At 61.2% G+C, this 21,933-nt stretch overlaps 1 protein-coding gene across 9 annotated transcripts; it reads left to right on the top strand.

Annotated features, from left to right (window-relative positions):
• Window positions 1-650: 650 nt before the first annotated feature.
• Window positions 651-21,283, top strand: DAZAP1 (DAZ associated protein 1). 9 transcript variants are annotated; one of them, XM_059918958.1, is made up of 14 exons: window positions 3,907-4,350; window positions 6,106-6,191; window positions 7,849-7,889; window positions 8,373-8,539; window positions 8,816-8,881; window positions 10,331-10,441; window positions 11,289-11,337; window positions 14,311-14,393; window positions 16,693-16,846; window positions 17,777-17,806; window positions 17,906-18,046; window positions 18,842-19,018; window positions 19,605-19,693; window positions 20,393-20,481. In XM_059918958.1, the coding sequence occupies exons 1-13, from the start codon at window positions 4,135-4,137 to the stop codon at window positions 19,691-19,693; spliced, it is 1,410 nt and encodes a 469-aa protein (XP_059774941.1). In that variant the 5' UTR covers window positions 3,907-4,134; the 3' UTR covers window positions 20,393-20,481. The 9 variants fall into 9 exon arrangements, with proteins under 9 accessions (XP_059774944.1, XP_059774943.1, XP_059774942.1 ...); XM_059918961.1 differs by lacking the exons at window positions 3,907-4,350; window positions 6,106-6,191 and adding an exon at window positions 651-875; XM_059918963.1 differs by lacking the exons at window positions 3,907-4,350; window positions 6,106-6,191; window positions 19,605-19,693 and adding exons at window positions 656-875; window positions 7,233-7,473 and having other exon boundaries at window positions 20,393-21,283.
• The last annotated feature ends 650 nt before the right edge of the window (window positions 21,284-21,933 follow it).

Here is a 21,933-nt window from a genome sequence, read left to right as displayed (position 1 = left end):
ACCCTGGGTGAAAACCACCGGTGTGGACAAATGAGGACAGGACAATCCTTGGCACATGGCAGGGACTCAATGTGTTTTCATAATCAACAGCCAACTGTTGGATTTGATTCCAGTTCTTTCCCTGAGTAAGTGACCTTGGGCAGGTGAATGAGCCTCTCTGACCGTCGGTATCGTCTTCTGGGGGCAGCGGGAGCACTCGACGCGCAGGAGCGGAACGTGGCGCCAAAGCCTCCCGCGGCCTGGCGGGGTGCGGGCGTGGCCTCCTCCCACTGCAGACCCCACTCGCGCCCCCGCCCCGCACTCAAGACCGAACAAGGAAGCCACAGCCGCGCCTGCGCCCCGCGGTGCCTAGCCCCGAGCGCCCGGCCGCGCACGCGCCCCGCGCCGCCGCGCACGCACGTACGCTCTCAGCACGCGCACGCGCACGCACGCGGCTCGATCCGCGCGCTCCCCTCCTCAGGGCGGGGCCGGCGCCGGCGCGCGGGACTCCACTTCCCAACGTGCCCCGCGGCGACGCTTGCAGTCGCCGAGGAGGAAGGCCGACGCGCAGCGGCCAAGTGGCGGCGGCGCGGGCCCGCCGCACGCACGCACGCACGCACACGGGCGCACCCCTGGCTCCACCCCCGGAGGCCCCGTGCGGGAGCGCGCCCGGGCGTGCGCAGGGCGGCGGCGCGGGCGCGAGGGCGCGCGGTGACCGTTGGCGCTGAGGGGAGGAGGCAGCGCGGCAGCCGCCGTTGCGCAGATCCGGGCCGCGACTGTGGGGAGGGTGCCGGGGCCAGTGACCTTCCGGAGGCGGGAGCGAGCCAGGGGGCCCGGACGTCGAGCGCCTTCGCCGCCGCCGCCGCCATGAATAACTCGGGCGCCGATGAGATCGGGTGAGGACGCGCCGGCCCGCGCCGCCGCCTCGGCCGGCCCCCGCCCAGACCCGCCCGGCCCGTCAAGGTCACGCCGCGGGGCCGTGCCGAGCCGGCGGCCGGGAACCCGGGGGCGCGACGGGCCGGGGGCCCCTGGCGGGACCTGGGGGTCCGGACGCCCCGCCGCCTCGTGGCCGGGGACCCCGAGCGGGAACCGGGGGTCCAGGGAGTTCTGTGGGTCCGGGCGCCCCGCCGCCTCGTGGCCGGGGACCCGGAGCCTCAACCGGGGGATCCGGGGAGTCCTGGGGGTCCGGGTGTCCCGCCGCCTCGTGGTCGACGACCCCGAACCTCCACCGGGGGATCCGGGGAGTCTTGGGGGTTCCTGGGGGTCCCTGCTGTTTCCTGCCGGGGGGAGATCCCGCCGCCGAGCCGGGGTTTACCGCAGGGAGACCCTCGATCGGGAACCCGGGGTGGGGGGTGGGTTCGGGGCACCCTGTCTGCCCCCGCGCCTGGATTTCTCGCTGGCCGGGGGGGGGGGGGGGGCGGAACCGTCCCCGTGCTCGTGCTTTTCCTCGGGGACCTCGAACAGGAACCTGTGGGGTCCAGGGAGCCCCTAGCCCGTGCACGAACTTGGCGGGTCAGCGCACGTGGCGGCCCGGTCGGGGCCGGGGGGGGGGGTTCCAGTTCTGCCACCGCCCAGCTTCTCCCACCCGGGGCTCAGCGAGTGCCCACTCCACCATCTACTCTCCTCCCAAGTGTAGTTTCGCAAACCGAAGGCCCGAGGGCCAAGGTCATGGGGGGCCGTCGCCGGTCTGCAAGCAGCGCACCCCGCAGTGTCCACCATCTCAGCGCCTCCGCGCCACCTGATGGGGTGTCTGCAACTGTTGTTTTTATGTTGCTGGAGCCCCTTCCTGCTCAGCCCCCACCTAACCCCCATGGGCGGGTTTAAGATAAAGAGAAAGAGAAACTTGGGCGGTGGACAGACAGGCGTGCTCCTGAGGTCTTTCTCCTTGGTGTAACTATTAGTGAGAAAAGGTTTGTTATAGCTAAGTTTCCCTTTTAATTATATCCTTGCCTAATGTTAAACGAGCTGGAGAGGAGAGTGATCCCAGAGGAGCTAGGAAATCCCATTCTGCCCTAGTCTAGGGGTTTGGTCTAGTTTTCTTTGCAGAGACTGGTTTCTACAGCATCAGCGTAATTTTACAGTTAAATTCTTTTTGCGGAGATGGCAGAACAGCCTGGGCTGGGTTTCCGTGGCCTTGTGTACATTTCTCCGTGCACTTAGCTTTGAACAGATGTGGTGTTTACAAAACGCTTGATTTGGTGAGTAAGTCATTGTTGGCTGGTGGGTGGCTGGCCTCACTGAGCCTCCGCCAGGTTCCAGCAGCACGTTACACCATAGGACATAAAGTGTGTTTTGTGGGCTCCCCCCTCCAGAACCCCACAGCGTTTAGAGGACCAGAAAGAAGGCGTGTAGCTCCTAGCCTGCTTTGTTTAGGAAAGACGTACAGGCACTGGAAGTCTGAGCTGTGTGTCGGGTAAGTGAAAAGTTGCAGCGCTTCCGCTGGGAAACTAGGATGTGGGCAGAAAGAAAGTTGCTGCCGAAAGGGGCAGGACCTGAGGGAGCGGCAGCAGGTCTTCCACAGCCACATGGGCCTCTTTTCCTGACAGCCAAGCCTTCTGCGGCCAAGAGGCTGACTTCTTTAGGCCTGAGCTGCCTTTCCTCTCGCCTGGGAAGGCAGGGAGCCTCCAGATCCAAGAGGCCTGCCCCTCGGTGTGCCCTCGAAGAGACGGCCAGACAGGGGTCCCTGGCAGTTCACCCCGACAGCTTGTACCAACCCCTGGGAGAGGGTGGAGCCAGGATCCAAGGCTGGGTCTGGAGGGTCCCACCCTCAGCACCGCAGACCCACCCCAGACCCATAGGCAGCTTGGGGAGGCCGCAGAGCAAGTAGCAGAACCAGGATCGGGATGAGGGACCTGCCTCTCCGCGCTCCCCTCGCCACCCTGCTGAATGCGCCCAGGTTACCTGAGTTCTAAAGTCGTAGATGTCAGGTGTCCCCGAAACTTGATTGCTTTGCCCCAAAACATTGGTCAGTTTCTGTTTTATGTGGGAGCTTTGTTTCCGTTTGCTGTGGGAAGTCTGGGTCCACCTTGACTTCCTTGCTCTGTGTGGCTGTTCTAGTTCAGTGCTCGTGACCCCATCCGGCTCCCTGGTGATGGGCCCTCTTGGAGTTTCCCGTGGGGGGACCACCGTTGCCCACTTTGGGTGGTCACCGTGTGGGAACACGCATCATGCTCAGACGAAGTGGTAGCCATGTTATGGGGATGTGACCGTCTCACTGATCGCTGACGACACCCACCCTCCCCTCAGACCTCCTTCGCTTTGGTGTCTGGTCAGCCCCTCCCGAGCAGCTCCCAGGCCAGAGGGGCGGCTCCACTGTGGGACGGTACCTGCGTCCTCAGGAAGTGGGTGGATGCCTGGGGCGCCGCCCCATGGGGATCTGCACTTTTGAGTTTGAGCCTTTGGAGGTGAAGCTTCCCCGCGTCTGGACTGTACAGGGGCTGGTGAGGCTACTGCTTTTAGTTCACGTTTTCGTCATCTTGGTTGTCACGGTGGCCCGAGCAGAGCCGGGGCGGGTCTTGAGGGCAGAGGCCCAATAGGAGCAGCAGGTGTCACGTGTGGCCTCGTGGAGCCCGGGTGCCAGGGGCGGATGTCCTCCCTCCTGGGCCGCCCGGCGGGACAGGCGCTCACCTTGCTGAGGGCCGGGGAGCGGTCAGGGTTGTGTCCCGGTCTCCTCCGTGGCCTTGGAGAGTCAGCTTAAAGAGGGGTCCCCGGACTGAGGTTCTGGGGACTGACGTGTCATGGAGCCGGAGAGGAGTTTGAGGGGGGTTTTATCTGGCAGATGTGGTTCTGCTGGCGTTCCCCGGGGCTGGTGAGACAGGGACTCTTGGATGTGACTGAGGGGAGGGGAGGGTCCCAGGGCGAGGAGGGACCTGGGGGAGGGGAGGGAAAGCGGCACTGGGTCTCTGGAGAGAGCGTGAGCACGACGCGGGAGGTGGGTGATGGGGGGGCACATGAGGGCTCAGGTGACTTAGCACCGGAGGGGTCCTGGGGCGGAGCCTGTGGGTCCCTCATGGGCGCAGCTCTTTCTGGAATGGTTACTTGCGGAGGCTTTGGATGCAGAGAGCCTTCCGTTGAGCTCTGGCTGGCCCCGTGGGTGTAGACCGGGAGCACGCAGGGCCGAGCGAGCTTCCTGAGGCCTGTGGGCGTGAGCGCCCTATGGGGGGTCCGCTGTGTGGTGGGGGAAGAGGTGTTTCCTGCCCTGTAGGGGTGGGGGTGGAGGGCCTTTTCTCTGGGGCTTCTCTCTTGCATTTTGGAGCTGTCTTGGGCTCTGCAGGGTGTGGAACAGCATCCCTGGCCCCCACCCCCTCGATGCCAGAAGCCACAGATGTCCCCAGACGTGGTCCAGTGTCCCCTGGGGGCAGGATTGTCCAGGTGAGACCCCTGTTTGGGAGCATTTGCTCTTTGAGGCCTGGTTCCCAGTGTGTCCATGCCGCTCGCTCCCGTGGGTTGGGACGTGTGTCTCAGGGCTGGTTGGACGCCTGTACAGTTGGCTGTGATGCTGGGGGCTGCTCCGCTTGACTCACTTCTGGTTCCGGCCGTTGCAGTGGGCCCCAGCACCTGGACCTGGTGGCGTGCTGCCCTCTGTGCGGGGCCCCTCCTCAGAGCCCCTGCCCTGGGCTGCGCTGGACCTCTGTAGCTTCAGCTCTGACCCCTTCCTCGGCGGGGCACGCCGAGGCTTAGAAGGGGCAGGGGACTCGGCCAAGGTCACTCCCAGGGTGGCCAGGCTAGAATTGGGGGCACCCCTGCAGGCGAGCGGGGCTGTGTTTCAGCGGAGGTCGTTGTCTGGGGGGCTCCGGCCGGCGGGGGTCAGTGGGCTGTGGTGTCTGTCGGGAGCTGGCGCGCCTCCCACGTGCTCAGCGAAGGTCGGCCCAGGCTTTCCATGTGTTGTGCGGCCCCATAGTTTGTGAGAGGTGATCTCACCGGCCAGCGGAGGGAAGCCCGGTCTGCGGGGTGAGACCCCTGCCCCGACCACTGTCTTTGGGGTGTCCAGTCTGTCGCAGCAGAAGGGCTGAAAGTGGGGTGGCTCCTTGGCTGCAGAAAGGCGTGAACACAGGCTGTCGAGGAGAGGGCCGCCTGTCGGATGGTGTGAGGGGTCCTGGCCTCGGCCCCCTGCCCTCCTGGGCGCGGCCTGTGGTGCCTGCCGTGGGCAGCCTGGGCCGGGGAAGCCACCGGAGCCTGACTTTCTGGCGTACGTACCACACAGTTGCCCTAAAGTACCCAGAGCAAGAACAGGGGAGTCATCCAGAGCAGGGGAGTCATCCAGAGCAGTTTTCCATTCAGCAGCCGGAAGAGGGTGAGTGTTTCCCGGATCCCAGCACCCAGTCACTTGTGCCGAACCCCTTCCTGGAGGAAGGCAGCGACCGCACCCCGGCAGTCAGGGTGCAGGCCCCGGGAGCCAACGCTGACTGCAGACCTCCTCTCGGGTCTCCAGGGATGGAGGGGTGTGACAGAGCCAGGAGGTCCCCTGGGGGCGGGGCGGGGTCTGTGGGAGGGCCCCCCAGTTTCCATCTTCAGCTGAGTGATGACTCTGGCACCCTTCAGAGCAGGGAAGGGCTGGAGAGAGGCTGCCACGCGGGGTCAGCTGATCCTTCATCTGCTGAGTCGTGTGTAAGCGCCCAGAAAGGCCTGAGGTCATCTGGTGCCAGCAAGTCTGTCTGGGCCACCCCCTGACGGCGGCAGGGTGGGCAGAGCCCGGCGCCCTGTGCAGGTGTGTTGGCTGCGATACCGGCGATGGCGCCAAGTCTGCCTAGAGCCCCCGAGTCCCTTCCACCGCGGGTCAGTGAGGTCTCCCTGGGCCTTCCGGAACCTTCTATCTGCAGACAGGGAGCAGGAGGAAAGGAAACATATAAAGCACCCAGCACAGCGCTGGCATGGAGTCTCCGGTCACATAGAGCTCTCTCCTGTGCCAGCTGTGCTCCTGACACCTTCTCAGGGGTGAGCAGCTTTCGCCTCCTAGTTTATATAACTTGGGACTCGCAGAGCAGTGACAGGAACAGGGGCACAGTCGCCACGACCTCCTCACGCCGGCCCCGCTGCGTGCTTTCCGTGCCGCGTTCCAGCCCTGTGTGCCTCTGGACGCTCCTGTGTGTCCTGTTTTCCAAGAACAGAAACATTTTCTAAATACAGCACAGTGATAAAATCAGGAAGCACATATCAACACCATATCATCGTCTAATCCACGGGGCAGATTCCGGTTTTGTCAATTTGCACAGGTGATGGCCTTTCTCTCTCTTTTTCCCTTAACGTCTGATTTTGAAATTTAAACGAGGGCTGGAACCTGGACTGGTCAGACCAGTTCCTTCCTCCTCAGCGCATGGGGGTTGGGTTGCTTGGAGGGGCTGGCTGACAACCTTCCTGTCCTGGCCATGTGCAGGCTGAACAGAGGTGGGTATTCCTCTAAGTGAGTTGGCGTTTGTCTCAGGTTTTTTGAGACTGCTCCAGGTCCTTTGTTTCTTCAAGCTCCTTTTCCACAGCAAACCCATTTGTGCTTGTGCCCAAGGCCTGGGCACAGAGGCTGTCCATGCCAGCCTCAGGGCCCTTCGCCCGCCTGGGTGTCAGGCCCTGGGGCAGTGGGGCACAGCTGTGGGCTGTACTCCCCAGGGTCTCTGGGAGGCAGGAGGAGCCTGGCCTGACCTCGCAGGGGTGCGTAGGGGACAGGACAGGAAGGTCATGAGGCCCGGGTGAGAGCTCCTGGCCTCCCCATCCAGGAACGCGCTCTGTGTGGGGGGACGGGGACATGTTGAGGATGGCAGGGGCCACCTGTCTGGGGCGGGGAAATTGTTTCTTCCACACTGAGTTTCTCTCCCCCAGGCAGAAAACCGCAGTGGGAGGGACCCCTGAGTGCGGCTAGGGCCACTGCCCTGCAAGGGTCTGTCCTTCCATCCCGGCTGCCCGTTCTTGGGCGCTCGGGGACTCAGTGCGCTCAGCCTCAGGGGGCCGTTTTGTCTTCAAGCCAAGCAAGGTGGGGTTGGCTGTGGACGGGGACAGTGCCTGGGTGCCGTTCCGAGGGTGCCGGTGTCAGTCCTTTCCCCGGGGCAGCAGGCGGGATGGAGACCCCCGTCCCCGGCCTGCCCTATCACACCTGCCCAGGATCGGGTTGGGAGCCCGCAGCACAGGGCACCTCTCCGTTCACTTAGGCCCAGCCAGCCTGAGAGTGGTGGGCAGTGGAAGGCTCCTGGGTTCTGGACCCGCCCTGGGACCACGTGGACACTAGGCAGGGAGGCCACCGGAAGTTTTCCTCTCAAACATTCTAGGGCACCTGTCCGAAAGGACAGCCCGGGCCACCCTGCCACGTCTGAGCTCCAGGGACCTCCCCAGTGATTTGTGGGTCCTTACTTGTGACCACGTGCTGCATATCCCAGCTTTGTCCTAAAGCCCTCACCCCCGCTGTCGTCCGAGTTTGTTGCGTGGGATCTCAGCTCTGGACTTGGAAACCTTTGGTGTTTGCTGAGCAGTTGGGAAGCTGCCCCGTGATCCTGCTCCCAAACTGGCACGGTAGGGGGTGCCGTCGGTCTCTCTTTTCTTACTGTGGTTGAGGTTAGCGTGTACATGCGACTTGGGATGTTCTAACTCTCACGCCCGCCCTGTGGGCAGATCTTGGAGGCCTCTTTCATGCCTTTGACTGATGAGGCTGGGCCATGGCCGTGCCCCGGGTTACCACCTTAGGGTAGGCCAGATGGTTGGCACTTTGGGCAGAACCCTCTTTTTTTGCGGGGAGCGCTGTGCCATGCAGCCTGCGGGATCTTAGTTCCCCGACCAGGGCTTGAACCCAGGCCACGGCAGTGAGCACCGAGTCCTAACCGCTGGATCACTAGGGAGTTCCCAGGGCAGAACCCTCTTGACCCTGAATGTTTTCTCGTTGCATTGCAGGAAGCTCTTTGTGGGCGGTCTTGACTGGAGCACCACCCAAGGTAGGTGCGAGTGGACCTCGGTCTTTGGATTGTGTGAATTGTCTTTAATTCCTGACTTATTTATTGTCTTGGTTTCTGGGAAGGGGCACTTGATCAGGAGTTGATGGGGGCAGAGATGAATGATCGTGGGCTTTGGAACTTGATCTCGTCCTGATGCTTCATGGTCATGGTCACGGTCACGGTCGGGGAGGGTGGCCGGCTCTGAAGGCAGAGGCTGTTGGCGTGTGGAGGTGGAGCCAGGAGGGCTAGGGATCCACTGGCTCTGCCTACTCAGCTGTGGCCTTTCTCCTTCCCGCGGAGATGGGGTGCACCTTCCCTTCCTTGGCGCCCCGTCCTTCACCGTCTCCGCTTCCCCCACGTCAGTGGATCAGCCAGTTTAAAGGTTCCTAGTTGCACACTTTCCAGGTCAGGCTGACGGGCTGGGAGCGTGTGACCTGCCTAACGCCCTGCTGTGCATGTACGTGTGTCCCGATCTCTGAGCAGAGACGCTGCGCAGCTACTTTTCCCAGTATGGAGAGGTTGTGGACTGCGTGATCATGAAAGACAAGACAACCAACCAGTCTCGAGGGTTTGGGTTCGTCAAATTCAAAGACCCAAACTGCGTGGGCACAGTACTGGCCAGCAGACCACACACCCTCGATGGCCGAAACGTGAGTGCCGGTCCCCGAAGAAAGCTCTCCGTCTTGTTGTGTGTGGCTCCTGGGCGTGCCTCTGTGCCCAAGCTGTGGTGTGTGTGTGTGTCGAGGACTGCTTTCCTGTGGGATTGGTTTGAAGGGGTTAAGGCTCCGAGCTTAGACCGGGCGCTGGGCCAGGATGCGGCCCGGGCCACCTGATGGGCCCTGTGCCCCTGGCCCTGCTGCTCACACCTTCTCTTCTGGGGGAAACAAGCCTCCTGTTCACCACTGCTCCTTTGAAACTTCCAACAGATCGACCCAAAGCCATGTACGCCTCGGGGGATGCAGCCGGAGAGGACGCGGCCGAAGGAAGGCTGGGTAAGGGGCTGGGGGCTCCTCCTGGGTGTCCCGCAGCCGCTGATGCGAGGGGAGCCGTGTCTCTGACCTGGGTCCTTGCTCACTCCGACTGAGCAACAGGAGGGCTTCCGGCATGAGGTTGAGCAGCTGAGAACTGCTCGGGTCGATTCAGTGTTGGAAGTTTTTTATCTTGTAGCTGAGAAGTTTCTTATTAGTCTACCTTGCAAACGACGGCTCACAGCCATCTGTCGTTAGGAACCTTCCGTTGTATCCGCGCCGACTGCTCCCGGCCACCCCCCGCCCCCCGCTCAGCGCTCCGCTGACTGCTCCCCTCCAGGGAGGAGGCCTGCTGAGTTCAGAACCCACCTTGGGACTCTTGTGAGCCGCGTGTGGCCCCCGGCACCAGGCCAGCTGTCACCCAGAGTGCCCTGTCCTCGAGGAAAGCCCTGCTGGACGGGCTGGCCTGGGGGCTGTGCGGGGCTAGGGCCCGGGCACCTGCATTTCCATCAGGGGCCTCAGACCAAGGGCGTATTTTTCCCGCTTTCTGTTAGGAAATATCAAATACAGAAAAAGAGTGGTACAGTGAACACCTAAATAAAACACTGCCCAGATTCATCAGTGGTCAGCATCAGTGATCTACACAGCCGTCCCTCGGTGGGATCTGCGGGGACTGCTTCCAGGACCCCCGAGGTGACCAGAATCCACAGACGCTCAAGTCCCTTACGTAAAATGGCCTGTAACCTACGCACGTCCTCCTGTGCACTTTAAACCATCTCTGGATGACTCATGATACCTGATACAGTGTAAATAGTTGGCTGGCGTGCGGCAAATTCAAGTTTTGCTTTGTGGAACTTTGTGGAATTTTTTTTTCCGAATATTTTTGATCCATGGTTGGTCGAATCGAAGGACGCGGAACCTGTGGCTGCGGAGGCCGGCCGTGTGTGTACCCACCTCCGCGCCTGCCCCTGCCGCTGGCACCCTGCCCCCACGCCCAAAAGTGCAGCCTTTGCGTCCCCAGCTGCTGGTGTCTGGGGGGGTGGGAGGAGGTGGCAGCGCGGGGTGTCCACAGAGAGCGGGGTCCGGGCCAGAAGGCGGAAGAGGTGGCAACTGAGCCTCAGTTACCAGAACTTTCCACCGTCCTTGCATCACCAGCTTACACACTGCCCCTGGAAGCGAGGCTGGTCTGCCAGTTTGGTTTGTGCAGGCCACCCTGGTAGTCGTTCTCCTCCCCTAAAGCCCTGGGTTCCACACCGCAGAGCTGGCAGGCGCCGTGGGTGGGCGCACTTGGGGCGCCCCGGCCTCTGTCGGCGGGTGGACGCGTTTGTTCGTACAGCGGCCGTTGCGGTTTTCTGGACTCACTGGGCTCCTGGGGTGTCTGGTCTGACCTTCAGAGGCCACGCCGTGCACAACAGCGGGGAGTGTTAGGAAGTTTCCCCATGTGAACTAACGATCTTCTCTTCCTTGAAACAGCAGAAAGGACCCAGGAGTGATAACAGTAAATCAAATAAGATATTTGTCGGTGGAATTCCTCACAATTGTGGTGAGACAGAGCTCAGGGAATACTTCAAGAAATTCGGAGTGGTGAGTTCTCCCCGCGCCAGCAGCAGGTCGGTCAGGGCGGGAGTGGCGGAGCCCTGTGTCCTGGGGAGGCTGAGCCTGGCACAAAGCAGACCAAAGCCCCATCCGTTCCCTGTGTGGCCAGTTACCATCCCAGGAGAGGACTTACTGTAAATGGGACAGACTGACCTCCTGGAAGGCCCTCGGGTCGGTTGTAGCCACCGCAGTGGAAAGCGCTAGATGGTGTCAGGGAGAAGGGGTTGGGCTTGGGTGAGGCTTCCGCCCCCTCCCATAGGATGGGGGGCGGGTGGGTTTGTTTTCTGGAAGAGGCTAAAAAACGTCAGAATCTTACGGGGGCTCCTTTGGGGAGCTGAGTTCTAGCAGGGCAGACAGGACACAGGCAGGGCTTAGGGGGCCAGTGGGCGGGGAGGCTGTCCCCTCATCCGAAGCAGAGACACGAAGTCCCCCCAGGCTTCCACCGGCCACGCATGCCCCGGCTGCAGCGTGCTTGCCTGGTGGTGCCTGTGTGTGCCCAGGGCCTGGCAGGAACTTGCGCGGAGCGGACGAGGAGGGGAGTGTGGTGGCCCAGCCAGGCCGGGGACTCTGATCCCGGGTGGGAGGTCCTGGCTCTCGTCTCCCCACTGGAGCGTGGGGCCTGGGTCCCTGGTGATCCGCTGCCCACCCTGCCCCGTGAGCACCCCTCGGCCTGCTCTCGGCCCTGTGGGTCTCAGAGCCCAGGAAGCTGGCCTTTTGCCTCGGGACTTCCTGCACTCAGCAGCCAGTCCCAGGCAGTGGGGGCCGGGAGTGTTGTAGGCAGATGTGCCCATGCCACCTGCAGACCTGGGCCCTCAGACGCCCATCTCCCTTCCAGGTCACGGAAGTGGTCATGATCTACGACGCGGAAAAGCAGAGGCCTCGAGGTAAAAGAGATGGAGTTTGTCCCTGGCCTTCCCCTCAGATGGCAAACTATCTCACAATTAGGTGGTGGTTGTAGCGAGCCTTGCCTCAGGAGAGGGTGGTTTGGAGACTGAAGTCCCTTCCCACGCAGCCCCAGCCTGTCTGCTTCCCAAGGGCAGGCGGTACAACCTTTTTTTTTTTTTTTTTTTTTTTTTTTTTTAGCTCGTTCTTTTGAAGTTTTTACAACTTGGAATGAATTTCAACATGGTTTCTGTTTTTAAGGGTGTCCTGAAAGATTTGTCTTTCTTTTAAATTGTGAACTTCCTCAATTACGACCGTCTCCTGTTTTAAGTTCACTCCAGCGAAGTCAGGAGTCTCATTTCATGTCGTCAGGCTAGGTCTGCCCCAGCTCGGCTTGAACGTGGAGTTCCCTTGATCCATCCCATGCTTTTTTCTTCTTTTCTTATTCTTTCTCCCCTAAGTCGGCGGGGCAGGTGGGCGGAGGGCAAGGAGCCGCCCCAGCGTGCCCCCACCTGGCTCCCCCAGCCGCCCACCTGCACGTCCACTCTGGTTTGCGGGGCTGGGACACTGGGCGCCCAATTTCCGTGCCCTTTGTTTTTCTTTCTTTCCTTTTTTTTTTTTTTTTTTTTTTTCCCCCTGGCTGCTGCTATTTGTCCCTGCCTCTGTGTTTTGGTTCCTGAACCGCTTTTGGACTGGCCTTGTGAGCTAGGTGCGCCAGGCCCTACGGCCCCTGCCCAGCCCCTCGAGGCATCCAAGCGTGGCCGGCGCCGCCCGCAGCATGCGCCCGCCATGCTGGAGAATAGTTTGCCATTTGAACCTCATCCTCCTCTTCCTCCATGATTAAGTAACGTATCCTCACTTCATGTCGATTAAGCTGTTAAGTCTTAGTCTTAATTTTAATGTAGACGTACATGCTTAGTGACATACTTAAGTGTTTCATAGTAAAGTACAGTAATGTTAAGTAAGTTGTTTTTCCTTTTCTCTCTGTGAATTGTTTGTGATTAACGATATCTTTTTAGATTTCTCTTCTCCAGGTGCTAAATTATATCACACAGGTACAGGCCAGTCCCGCAGTCAGAGGAGGGAGCGGGCTTTGCTCCAGTGGGGTGTAAACGAAGTTTCAGTGTGTTTCTGTTCCGCTTCCTCAGCGGTGATGTCGCCTCTTGACAGACAGACGCGTCCCTAGAAGCCCCGCCCCGGGGCTCCTTCCCCACGACTCACCGCCTCTTGCACTCTAAGGACCGCGAGCCCTGTGGCTTCAGACACTCCTGCACTTGGAGAAAACGTTCACTTTTTCACATGCTGTTCATCACCCATGTTGTGTTACACCATTTGCCTCCGATCTTGGGACGCCTCGGGACGCGGGGGTCCCGAGGCTGCTCTTAGACACCCTGTGGGCCGCCTGTGGTCCTCAGCCCGGGCCCCCGGGGGCGCCAGGCGGCCTGGGCGGGGTCTGGGCAGGAGGGGCTGCGGGAGAGCTCTCGGGGCTCGCCCTTTGGCCCCGTTCCCATGTGGCTCCTGACATCCTCCTCCGCCGTGGGGCTTGGCGAGTCCCCGCGCGGCCCCCAGTGCTAGGCGGGTGGAGGGCGGGAGCTGCGCCAGAGCCAGCAGTTGGTCAGCAGGCGCCCAGAGAGCTCGTCCCTACTTTCTCTCCTTCCTGAGCTTTCTCCGAAGCCTCCCTCCCTCCCTCCCTCCCTGTCCCTCAGTCCATCTGAGCCTCCCCGTCCCCGCCCGGTGCTCAGTCCCCACACATCCCGGCCGCTGCCTTTGCTCCCTCACGCCCTCCTGCGTGCCCGTGCCCGCCACTGCGGCCCGTCTCCTCCAGTATGTTCATGGTTCCTCCCCACGCCGTGTGCAGGTTCTGTGTGCATGTGTGTCACGTTTAGGCACGCGCGTGTGCGGAGAGAACAGGCCTCCCTGCGAGACTGCCGCCCACCGTTCTGAGCTGCCTTCCTTCCTCCATACTTCTCCCACCACAGTTTTGCCAGGAGTCTTTCCACGCGGTCTGTACGACTGTGCTCCCGCATCCTTCTTTGCTCAGCTTGAGAGGCCTGGAGGCAGCTGCTCTTTCCTGGGCGCTCCCTCCCCTGCTGCCCAGGGCTGCCCCCCCCCAATGCATCCACCTCCCGCCGTGCTCCGTGCCCCTCCCCCCACACCCATCTTCCGCCCCTTCCCCTGGCCTGTCCTTTGTTGTTCAGGGTCTTCCGGCAGCTGGCTGCCGTGGGGGGCCTGTAGTGCTCAGCGCAGATGGGCCCTGGGGAGGCAGAGCAGCAGCCTGAGGGCTGGATACTCCACGCTAGCCAGGCGGCCGCGCTCACCAGACCAGCAAACTTCGTTTATACTGCACTCTCTTGTGTTTGGGAAACGCTAAATTGTTTTTCCCTTTGAAATTGTCCTTTTGATGACATGGTGCCTCTTGCTCTTGCTGCCGACAGCAGTGTTTGACCTGCTGGAACCCACCGTGGCCTGTATCTCTGTGTATTTATTTATGTAGCTACGTGTAGATAGACACCTGTATACATACGTACGTTACCTTGGCAGGACTCCTCGGGCTTACCCAACAGCGTTGGGCAAGCTTGGCGAGGCTCTAACTGGTAGAGACGTACCTCTGTTAAGGCGCTAGAACAATGTACGGCTGCTGTCAGCACTAGCTGCAAAGCGACTGCCAGCCGAGGGGGAGGACCCTGGGTTTCAGAAAAGCAGAAGCACACCCATGACACACTCGGGGCTGCCCGCCAGCCGGGCCCTCACCGCCCTGCTGTCCGGGCTGCTGCTAAGATGCACCCCGGTGGTTCCAAGGTCATCTCTGTGGAGGAAGCGGCGTCTGGGCTGAGACGTGCTCATGCCCCACAGCCTTGCACACTTGCTTCGCTGAAACCCTTGGTCGATCCCTCGGCCCGTCCCTAATACTGTTCATCATCCTGTTTTGTGTCACAACACCCTGCTACCTTGATTCACTCTTCGTCGTTGGCTAGGTTTTGGATTTATTACTTTCGAGGACGAACAATCAGTGGACCAGGCTGTCAACATGCATTTTCACGACATCATGGGCAAAAAAGTGTGTAGTTGTAGTTTTATTTTACCTTAAGACCAAACTAAGTCTTAGGCAACCTAGGGATTTCACTGGAGAGGAAATCCCTTGACAGGAGGAGGGCCGGGCTAGTCATCCTGGGACCCCGTGCTGGGGGTCGGACCCGGTTCTGGGAGCCCCTGGCTCTAGAGCCCCTGGGGGGCAGCCGGCGGGGCGGGCAGGCTGGCGTCCAGTGAAGTCACGGGTTGCCTCAGGCTTGGTTTCAGTGACCACTCCTTCAGATGTGTGTCCCCTCCCCTCCCATCCCACGCCGGCCCGTAAAGTGCCGGGCCGTGAACCTTTGAGAACAGGTTCCGTGTAAAACTGAAGGCAACGTAAACATCCTGAAGGATTGGTTTTCAAATTGGGTCACTTACTGTGAACTCGGTACCGACCACATGCTCCTGATAGTTCTTAACTCCATGCAGTCAAGTGACCTCTGGTTGTTTCATCTTCATACTGTGTTGCTGCCACGGAGGGAACCTCTCGGGAGGTGGCCCGACCCCTCATTTTCCGGCCCTGAGCTTGCTGAGAACTCAGCTCTCACCTGAGTAGCTGGTGGGGGGCTGTGCAGTCGGCCAGGCTGCCGTCCCTCCCAGGCCCTCGGCTTGTCCTCGTCCCCTCGGCAAGCCCAGCCCTTCTGCCGGAGCCCTGGCCAACTTGTCGGCTGAGACGTGGAGGGACTCTGGCCCCATGGGTACCCCCCCCCGCCCCCTCACTTTACAGATGGGCGGCTGACTCAGCTCCACCCGAACCTGACTGTGCAGGAGACACAGTCACGCTCTCAGTTTGAGACGTTCATTGATGCTCCTAGTTTAAGGTTAGCATGCAGATTCCGAGGGTGTGCGCTGTTATGAACACACGTTCAGAGGAGCCCCGTGTCCCATGTTTTAAGGTCCTGTGGCATTTACAACTGGGGAGAAGTGAGGTCCTCCTTCAGGGACAGAGAGGCCCGCTCAGTGCACGGATCTGCTCCCGGGGCAGAGTCCAGCTCCAGCCCCATCTCGAAGGGCTGGGGCCCACTTGTAATTAAAAGCTAAGGGCAGAATAGGAAGACTAAAAGAATATGTATACTTTTTAAATCACAGGGCTGCTTTGCTTTGTAAGCAGGAACCAAATTCCCTTAAGGAAAGTGTGAGGACTCATTAACTTGAGTTCTTTGAAATGGGTCCTCTGGTCCTGCTTTCACACCGCCCTGAGCTACTGGGGATTTTGTTCCTGTCCATGGAGCATCCTCGGGGTATCGGAAGGTGGGGTCTTTGTGCCTCTGTCCCCCGCCTGTCTGTTCTCTCCCAGGAACGCCTTTAGGCAGAATTGATGGGATTCTGAATACACGATACTTGGCGCACCAGGCTGTGAGACCCCAAGGACGACTCCAAGTGAATTCATTGTCTCTTTCTCCTCACTAAAATTTATCCTACAAACAAGAATAACTGGGGATTCTAGAATGCTAACGCAGCCCTGGAATCGGGGGTCTTTGCTGTCAGTTGGCCCACATTGGAAAGGCTGTGTAGGCGGGGCTAGGCCTGGTGGGATGGGTACCTCGGTCCCCTTCTCCCGCCCTCCACATGCTGTGGCTCCTGGCACGTCCAAAAGCGGAAGGGTCCTGGGCTGCTGACCTAACACAGTATGAAGATTGCTTACTGATTCAAATGTCCATTTTATTGCATGTTTGTTTACTTTTTTTGTTAGATGTAATGTAAGATTCTCTTATCACATCCATTCCCTCTGACATTATTTTGAGTTAATTGAGATTCTTTAAGCGTTAGCCTGGGGAAGGTAAGTCTTTATCTTCCATTAGACATTTTAAATAAAAAACCTAAGTAAATCAACTGTGTTTCTCAGGTATGAGCTGAAGGGCGCAGGCAGGGTGGGGGCTTTGGAGAGGGCCTGCACGGCCGGGGAGGCCAAGAGGAGGGCCGCGATGGTTGGCACAAGCCTGGCCTGCGTGACCCTGGGTTGACACTGCCCCTTAACTTGACTGAAAGCCCCCTGTCACGCACAGAACTCTCTGCGGACTCTTGGCCCTCAGCTCTGCTCTGCAGTGGGTGGGGCTTCATGTGTCTTACAGTTGGATCTGTTGTACCTGAGAAACATTTTTTAGACAAAAGAATTTAAAAACTTTTTTAAGAAAAAAAGTTACTGGCCTAAATAAGGTTTATAGTTAAGTATTTAGTTTTAAGTCATAAGATGCTAAGTGTAGTTGTAAGTTATCTGAGGGTGTGTCTGAAGGGAAGGGGGTCTGAGACCCTCAGCGTCTCCCTAAACCAGAGCTCGATTTGTCTAGGTGGAAGTTAAACGGGCCGAGCCACGGGACAGCAAAAGCCAAGCGCCGGGCCAGCCGGGGGCCAGCCAGTGGGGCAGCCGGGTCGTGCCCAGTGCCGCCAACGGCTGGGCAGGTCAGCCCCCACCCACGTGGCAGCAGGGGTACGGCCCACAAGGTAAGGCTGGCGCCCCTCCCGACGGGCCCATCCGCAGCTGGGACGCGCCCACTGGCACGCGTGTGGGCCGTGGGGGCTGGAACCCGCGCCAGGGCCCCTCCCTGTCCAGGGCTGGGTGGGTCTGTCCCCTCTGCCGCCTGCGGGCGCTGGGAGTGCTGGGCTGGTGCCTCTGGTGGAGGTCGGAGGTGTGTCCCCAAGGGCAGGTGCCACGAGGCCGGAGTGGGAGATGGACGTGGCCTGACTGTCGCGCAGGCTCTGGTCGGAGGCTTTGGGGAGAGCGGGGTTTCCACCCAGTGGGGAGGAAGCATGGAGTCCTGCCTCTTGGGCCCTTTGGGCCTATTCCAGCTCCCCGGGCTGCGGGCCCTCCATGTGGGGCTGGCAGAACTTTTACGGACAGCTTGGGAGAGGCTTGGGGTGGCCAGGGGCCCCGAGCCAGGATCCAGGAGCCTCCATTCCCTTTAGAAACCCAGAGAAAGGACACTGTCCAGGGAAGGGCACCAGGCGCCCCCAAGCTCATAGACCCGTTTCTGCATGGCTCCAGGCTTCATTCCTGGTCTCTCCAGGGCTGGCTTTTAGAATGTTTTTTATTGCAAAACAAGCCACGGCTGTAGGGGACCATCTAGTGAGACCAGATCCCTCACACCCACAAGCAGGGGAAGAACCAGCGCTTGGCCGGAGGCCGCCCTGGCTTCCTGCCTCCCAGCCTGAGTCCCAGACGTGCGACTGAGTCCCTGCTCTGTGGGCGTCCCTGCCCTCCCGTCTGAGGGGCTGCTTGGAAGAGCTGGGTCCATGTGACCCAAGGAAGGCTCCCCTCTGACGCCTCCCCTGCACCCGTGATGCATCAGGACACCAGGTCCCGCGGGGGGCGGGGGTCCCCAGTCCACGCCATGGCGCTGACGCGGCACCCACCCCTCTCTGTTTTCCCCGCAGGGATGTGGGTGCCAGCAGGACAGGCAATCGGTGAGTCCCTGTTGGGAGGAGATGGAGAGAACAGGGTGTGAAGTTGGCGGGTGGGGCTGGGGGCTTCTGCCCGCCCTCAGCCTGCTTGCTGTGTTCCAGGTGGCTACGGACCGCCCCCCGCGGGAAGAGGAGCCCCGCCGCCGCCCCCGCCCTTCACTTCTTACATCGTGTCCACCCCTCCCGGAGGGTTCCCCCCTCCCCAGGGCTTCCCCCAGGGCTACGGCGCGCCCCCGCAGTTCAGTAAGTGGCCGCGGGCCCTGTTGGGGGGCGGTGGGGGTGGCTGGGAGTTGTCGGGTACAGAGGACCTGCCCCCCCCCCCCCCCCCCGGCTCTTGCTCACCTCAATCCCTCGGGACCTGCTCTCCGTGCTTCACTTGAGGGGGCTTGATTCACTTGCTCTGCCCAGCTGTAATTGAAGAGGCATCAGATGGTCAGCGCCCCTGGAGGGCTGGGGTGGGCCTTCTGTCCCCCAGCACCGTGGGTAGAGGGTGTGGCCACACGTGGTGACCGTGTGTCCATCGGGAAAGAGAAGTGCCTCACCTGATCTTGTAGGGCCGACAGGCAGCCACTTGAGTGTGTCGTTCAGCCGGTGGGAACTGTCTTCCGCCTTCCTTCCCTCGTGGTCCTTGGGGCGGCGTGCTCAGTGGCCCCCTGTGGCCAGTGCCCCGGGACCGGGCAGTGCAGCCCTGTAGCCCGGACCAGGGCCTGCGGGCCACCTGATGACCGTGTGCCCTTACAGGAGGGGCGCCTGCTCCCTCCCCCGGCCAGTTTCATTTCTGGTGAGAAAGAGCGGGGCGCCCTTCATGGCCGGCTCGCAGCTTCCCGCTTTCCCAAGGCCGTCCGGGCTGCGGCCCTGCCCCGCTGGCTGCGCTGCCAGGCTGGCGGCTGGCCGGGCTCTGCCGGCGGGGGTCGTTTCCTCGGCTGTGGGCCCGGCCTGTGGGTGTCCTCGAGGCCTGGCTGCTGGGGTGGAGGTGGTCCGGGCGGCTCCCCGAGGGCGAGCACCGCGTCTGTGTCTGTCTTTACTGTCTGTCTGCAGGTTTTGGTTACGGTCCTCCACCTCCCCCACCGGATCAGTTCGCCCCCCCGGGGGTCCCCCCGCCACCGGCCACTCCGGGGGCTGCGCCTCTGGCCTTCCCGCCACCTCCGTCTCAGGCCGCCCCGGACATGAGCAAACCGCCGTCGGCGCAGCCCGACTTCCCGTACAGCCAGTACGGTGAGTGCCTCGCTCTGCATCCACGCGCCGCGGGGAGAGCTCGAGAGACCCAGGCTCGAGCGGGTCTGAAGCAGGCGCTTGGTTTCTGGGGTCTCGGCCAGGGCGCTGGCGCGGAGGAGCATCCGCGGCTGGCAGACGTCTGGGGCCTGTGCCTGGGGGCGCCCCGGCGGGCCCTGCCGCCTTGGGTGTCTGGGTTTGTAGGGCGCAGGGCGGGTATGAGGGCCGTGCGACGTCAGCATTGTGCGTCCCCAAGGGTGCTCGCCAGGTAGATGCTGGAGCCCGAGGTCCGCACCCATCAGAGGAGCTCCTGTGGGGACAGGGTGGGCCTGGGGCTCTGCTGGCGCTGAACAGACGCCCCCGGCACCCCTACATCGCACACTCTTGTTCCCCTGGGGGCCTTGCCCGGCCGCGGTCCCTGAGCATGTGGGTTCTCGCCTCACCCGGAGCAGGACGCAGCGGCGGTGGCGGGTGTGGGGTCGCCGGCCCCCGGTGGGGGTGTGCGAGCGACAGCGCGTGTGCCCCTCCCCACCCCCGCTCCTCTGCCGAGGCCGCCTGGGGCAGTCAGCCTGGTCTCGTCTCTTGCCAGGCCTGGGTACCTCTTCTCCAGAGCCGCCAGGCTTCGGCCCTCACTTTGTTTACACTCTTATGGTCAGGCTGAGCAGTGATGTGGCCTAGGTAGGTGGCGCCTCCTCCTCCACGGTCCCCACTGCCTGCGCCCGGGCCACGATGTCGCCTCCTCTGCCATCCTGGGCGGGGGTGGACTCGGCGGTGCCCTCGGGGACGGGCCCTTGCCGGGGCAAGGATCTCGGCCGGCCACCGCCCTGCTGACCCCGAGCTCTCCTTCCATGGGGCAGCACAGTGGGCGTCTGGGCCCCCTGGATGGCCCCCTCTGCCGCGCATGGTGCGGGTCTGCTCCTGCTTGGAGGAGGGGCTGCCCGACCTGGACGGGCTGTGCAGGCAGCACCGTCAGGGCCAAGCTCTGTACCTGTACCTCAGGCTGGCCTGTCACATTTCCTCCCGTCCTGAAATCTGTGCTGAGTCCACCCTGTGTTCCGCCCGAGGACAAACTTTCTAGAAGCCTGTGGTCCACCAAGGCAGGCCAGATAATCTGTGTCTCCAGGCTCAAGGGCCTCTCCGGCCGTGAGGGCAGGGCAGTGATTGGGGAAAGGGGCTGAGAACAGATGGGACAGACGAGGGGTCCGAGGGGTCTCGGAGCTGCTTTTCTTTCTGTGCAAGACAGCTGCCCAGGGTCCTGCCGAGGCTCCCAGGTGGGCCCTCCACCCTCCGGGTCCACACCCTGCCCCACACAGGGCCCTGGCCGTGGGTGCCAGTGGGAGCGGAAGCGGTCCCAGCTCACTGGGCTCTTCCCCACAGGTTACGGACAGGACTTGGCGGGCTTCGGACAGGGCTTCTCAGACCCCAGCCAGCAGCCCCCCTCCTACGGGGGCCCCTCGGTGCCCGGCTCGGGGGGTCCCCCCGCCGGCGGAAGTGGCTTTGGACGCGGTCAGAACCACAACGTACAAGGATTCCACCCCTACCGACGCTAGCCGCAGCACCTAGAGGATGTCAGACGGCTGAGGCCAGGATTCAAACTTGTGAACTCGTGACAATCACAAACTTGGGGAAAATACCAACTGGAGTGTGGGGGGCTTCTGGCGGTGGCTGTGGGCATCTGGACCGAAGTTTTTAAACGTATTCTTTCTCTAACCCATCAGCTCAATAAAAAAGTCACTGGTTCAACAACAGGGTTAAAAAAATTCTTCAGCTTTAATTCAAAACTTCAGGTTTCTTTTTCTTCCTTTTTTTTGAAATTATTTTCCTGAGCCTTTATTTTACCGTATATTGTAAACTTTTATGTTAAAGAAAAAAATATACATTTACAAATTGTGAGATTTTTAAGAGAAATTTTCTACAATGTATACTCGCTTATTTTTTAATTTAAAACAGGGTTTCTGTCGGCACTGGTGGAGGTGAGGGGCGTTTTTAGTCCCTCACCCCTGGCTTTGAGGGTTGGGACTCGTTGGTCCAGAAACTCTGGGAGCTTAAAGAAGAAATCTACTGAGTGTGTTTTGTTTTTTGTTTATTCTTTGCTTTTGTTGACTGGCGTGCCTGGCCACGTCTGCAGGTGCGCCGTGGGGCCGTGCTCGCCTGCGTCCGCCCTGGCGTCAAGGACCAGGAGGCCGGGCCAGCCCGTCTCCCGCGCTTGGGGCTTCAGGGCATCCCCGCTGACCGGTTTGAATAAAGAAAGTGCGTTTGGATTAGAAACCCACGCTGTGTCCGTTATTCCCTCTGCTGGGAGGAGCCCCTTCCCGTGCGGGGAGCCCGGGCCCTCCTCGGCAGGTCTGGGGCTTTGGGGGATCTGGTCTGGGGGGCGGGCCTGGTCAGAGCTGCAGACCCACTGTGAGGGACCCTGGGTCCCAGGGTTCAGAGGCCACTTGCCGGGCTCCGAGGAAGAGACGTCTGCACACACGTGGGTGGGGCTGGCCAGGCCTCCCCCGCCCCTGCGGGAGTGACACCTGGACTGTGGCCTCGGGCAGGCCGCTCATCTTTCCACAAAGTGGGCCGTGGACATGGGTGGGGGGGCTGTTGGCACCCCCAGTTCAGGGCCGGTGGGGTGCAGCTCAGGGAGCTGAAGGTCGTCATGGTGGGCACTTGGTGGGGCACAGCTGCTGTTCACAGGGCCCGAGAGGCAGGGCCAGGCCTGGGCAGTGGAGCAGCTCGAGTCCCAGCAAAGGGGGGTTCCAGAGATGCAGAGGGAACCTGGGGGCCAGGGAGGCGGGGTGGGACGAGTTCCCACCTGCAGAGTGCTCTCTGCCACATGAAGTGACGGGGCCGTTCTGTCGTCGTAAAAACGACAATCGATGGGCTTCCCTGGTGGCGCAGTGGTTGAGAATCTGCCTGCCAATGCAGGGGAC

This window comes from Balaenoptera ricei, chromosome 3, assembly GCF_028023285.1.
Source record: "Balaenoptera ricei isolate mBalRic1 chromosome 3, mBalRic1.hap2, whole genome shotgun sequence".
In the NCBI taxonomy this organism is placed as follows: Eukaryota; Metazoa; Chordata; class Mammalia; order Artiodactyla; family Balaenopteridae; genus Balaenoptera; species Balaenoptera ricei.
Note: the sequence above shows the minus strand (reverse complement) of the source record. Positions and strands in the feature narration are given on the sequence as shown.

Coding starts and splice junctions, on each gene's coding strand:
- DAZAP1 (XM_059918956.1), top strand. CDS start 4,135: ATGGGGGGTCCGCTGTGTGGTGGGGGAAGAGGTGTTTCCTGCCCTGTA. Junction 17,807..17,905: donor GCCAGCAGGACAGGCAATCG/GTGAGTCCCTGT, acceptor GCTGTGTTCCAG/GTGGCTACGGACCGCCCCCC. Junction 19,019..20,392: donor CTTCCCGTACAGCCAGTACG/GTGAGTGCCTCG, acceptor TCTTCCCCACAG/GTTACGGACAGGACTTGGCG.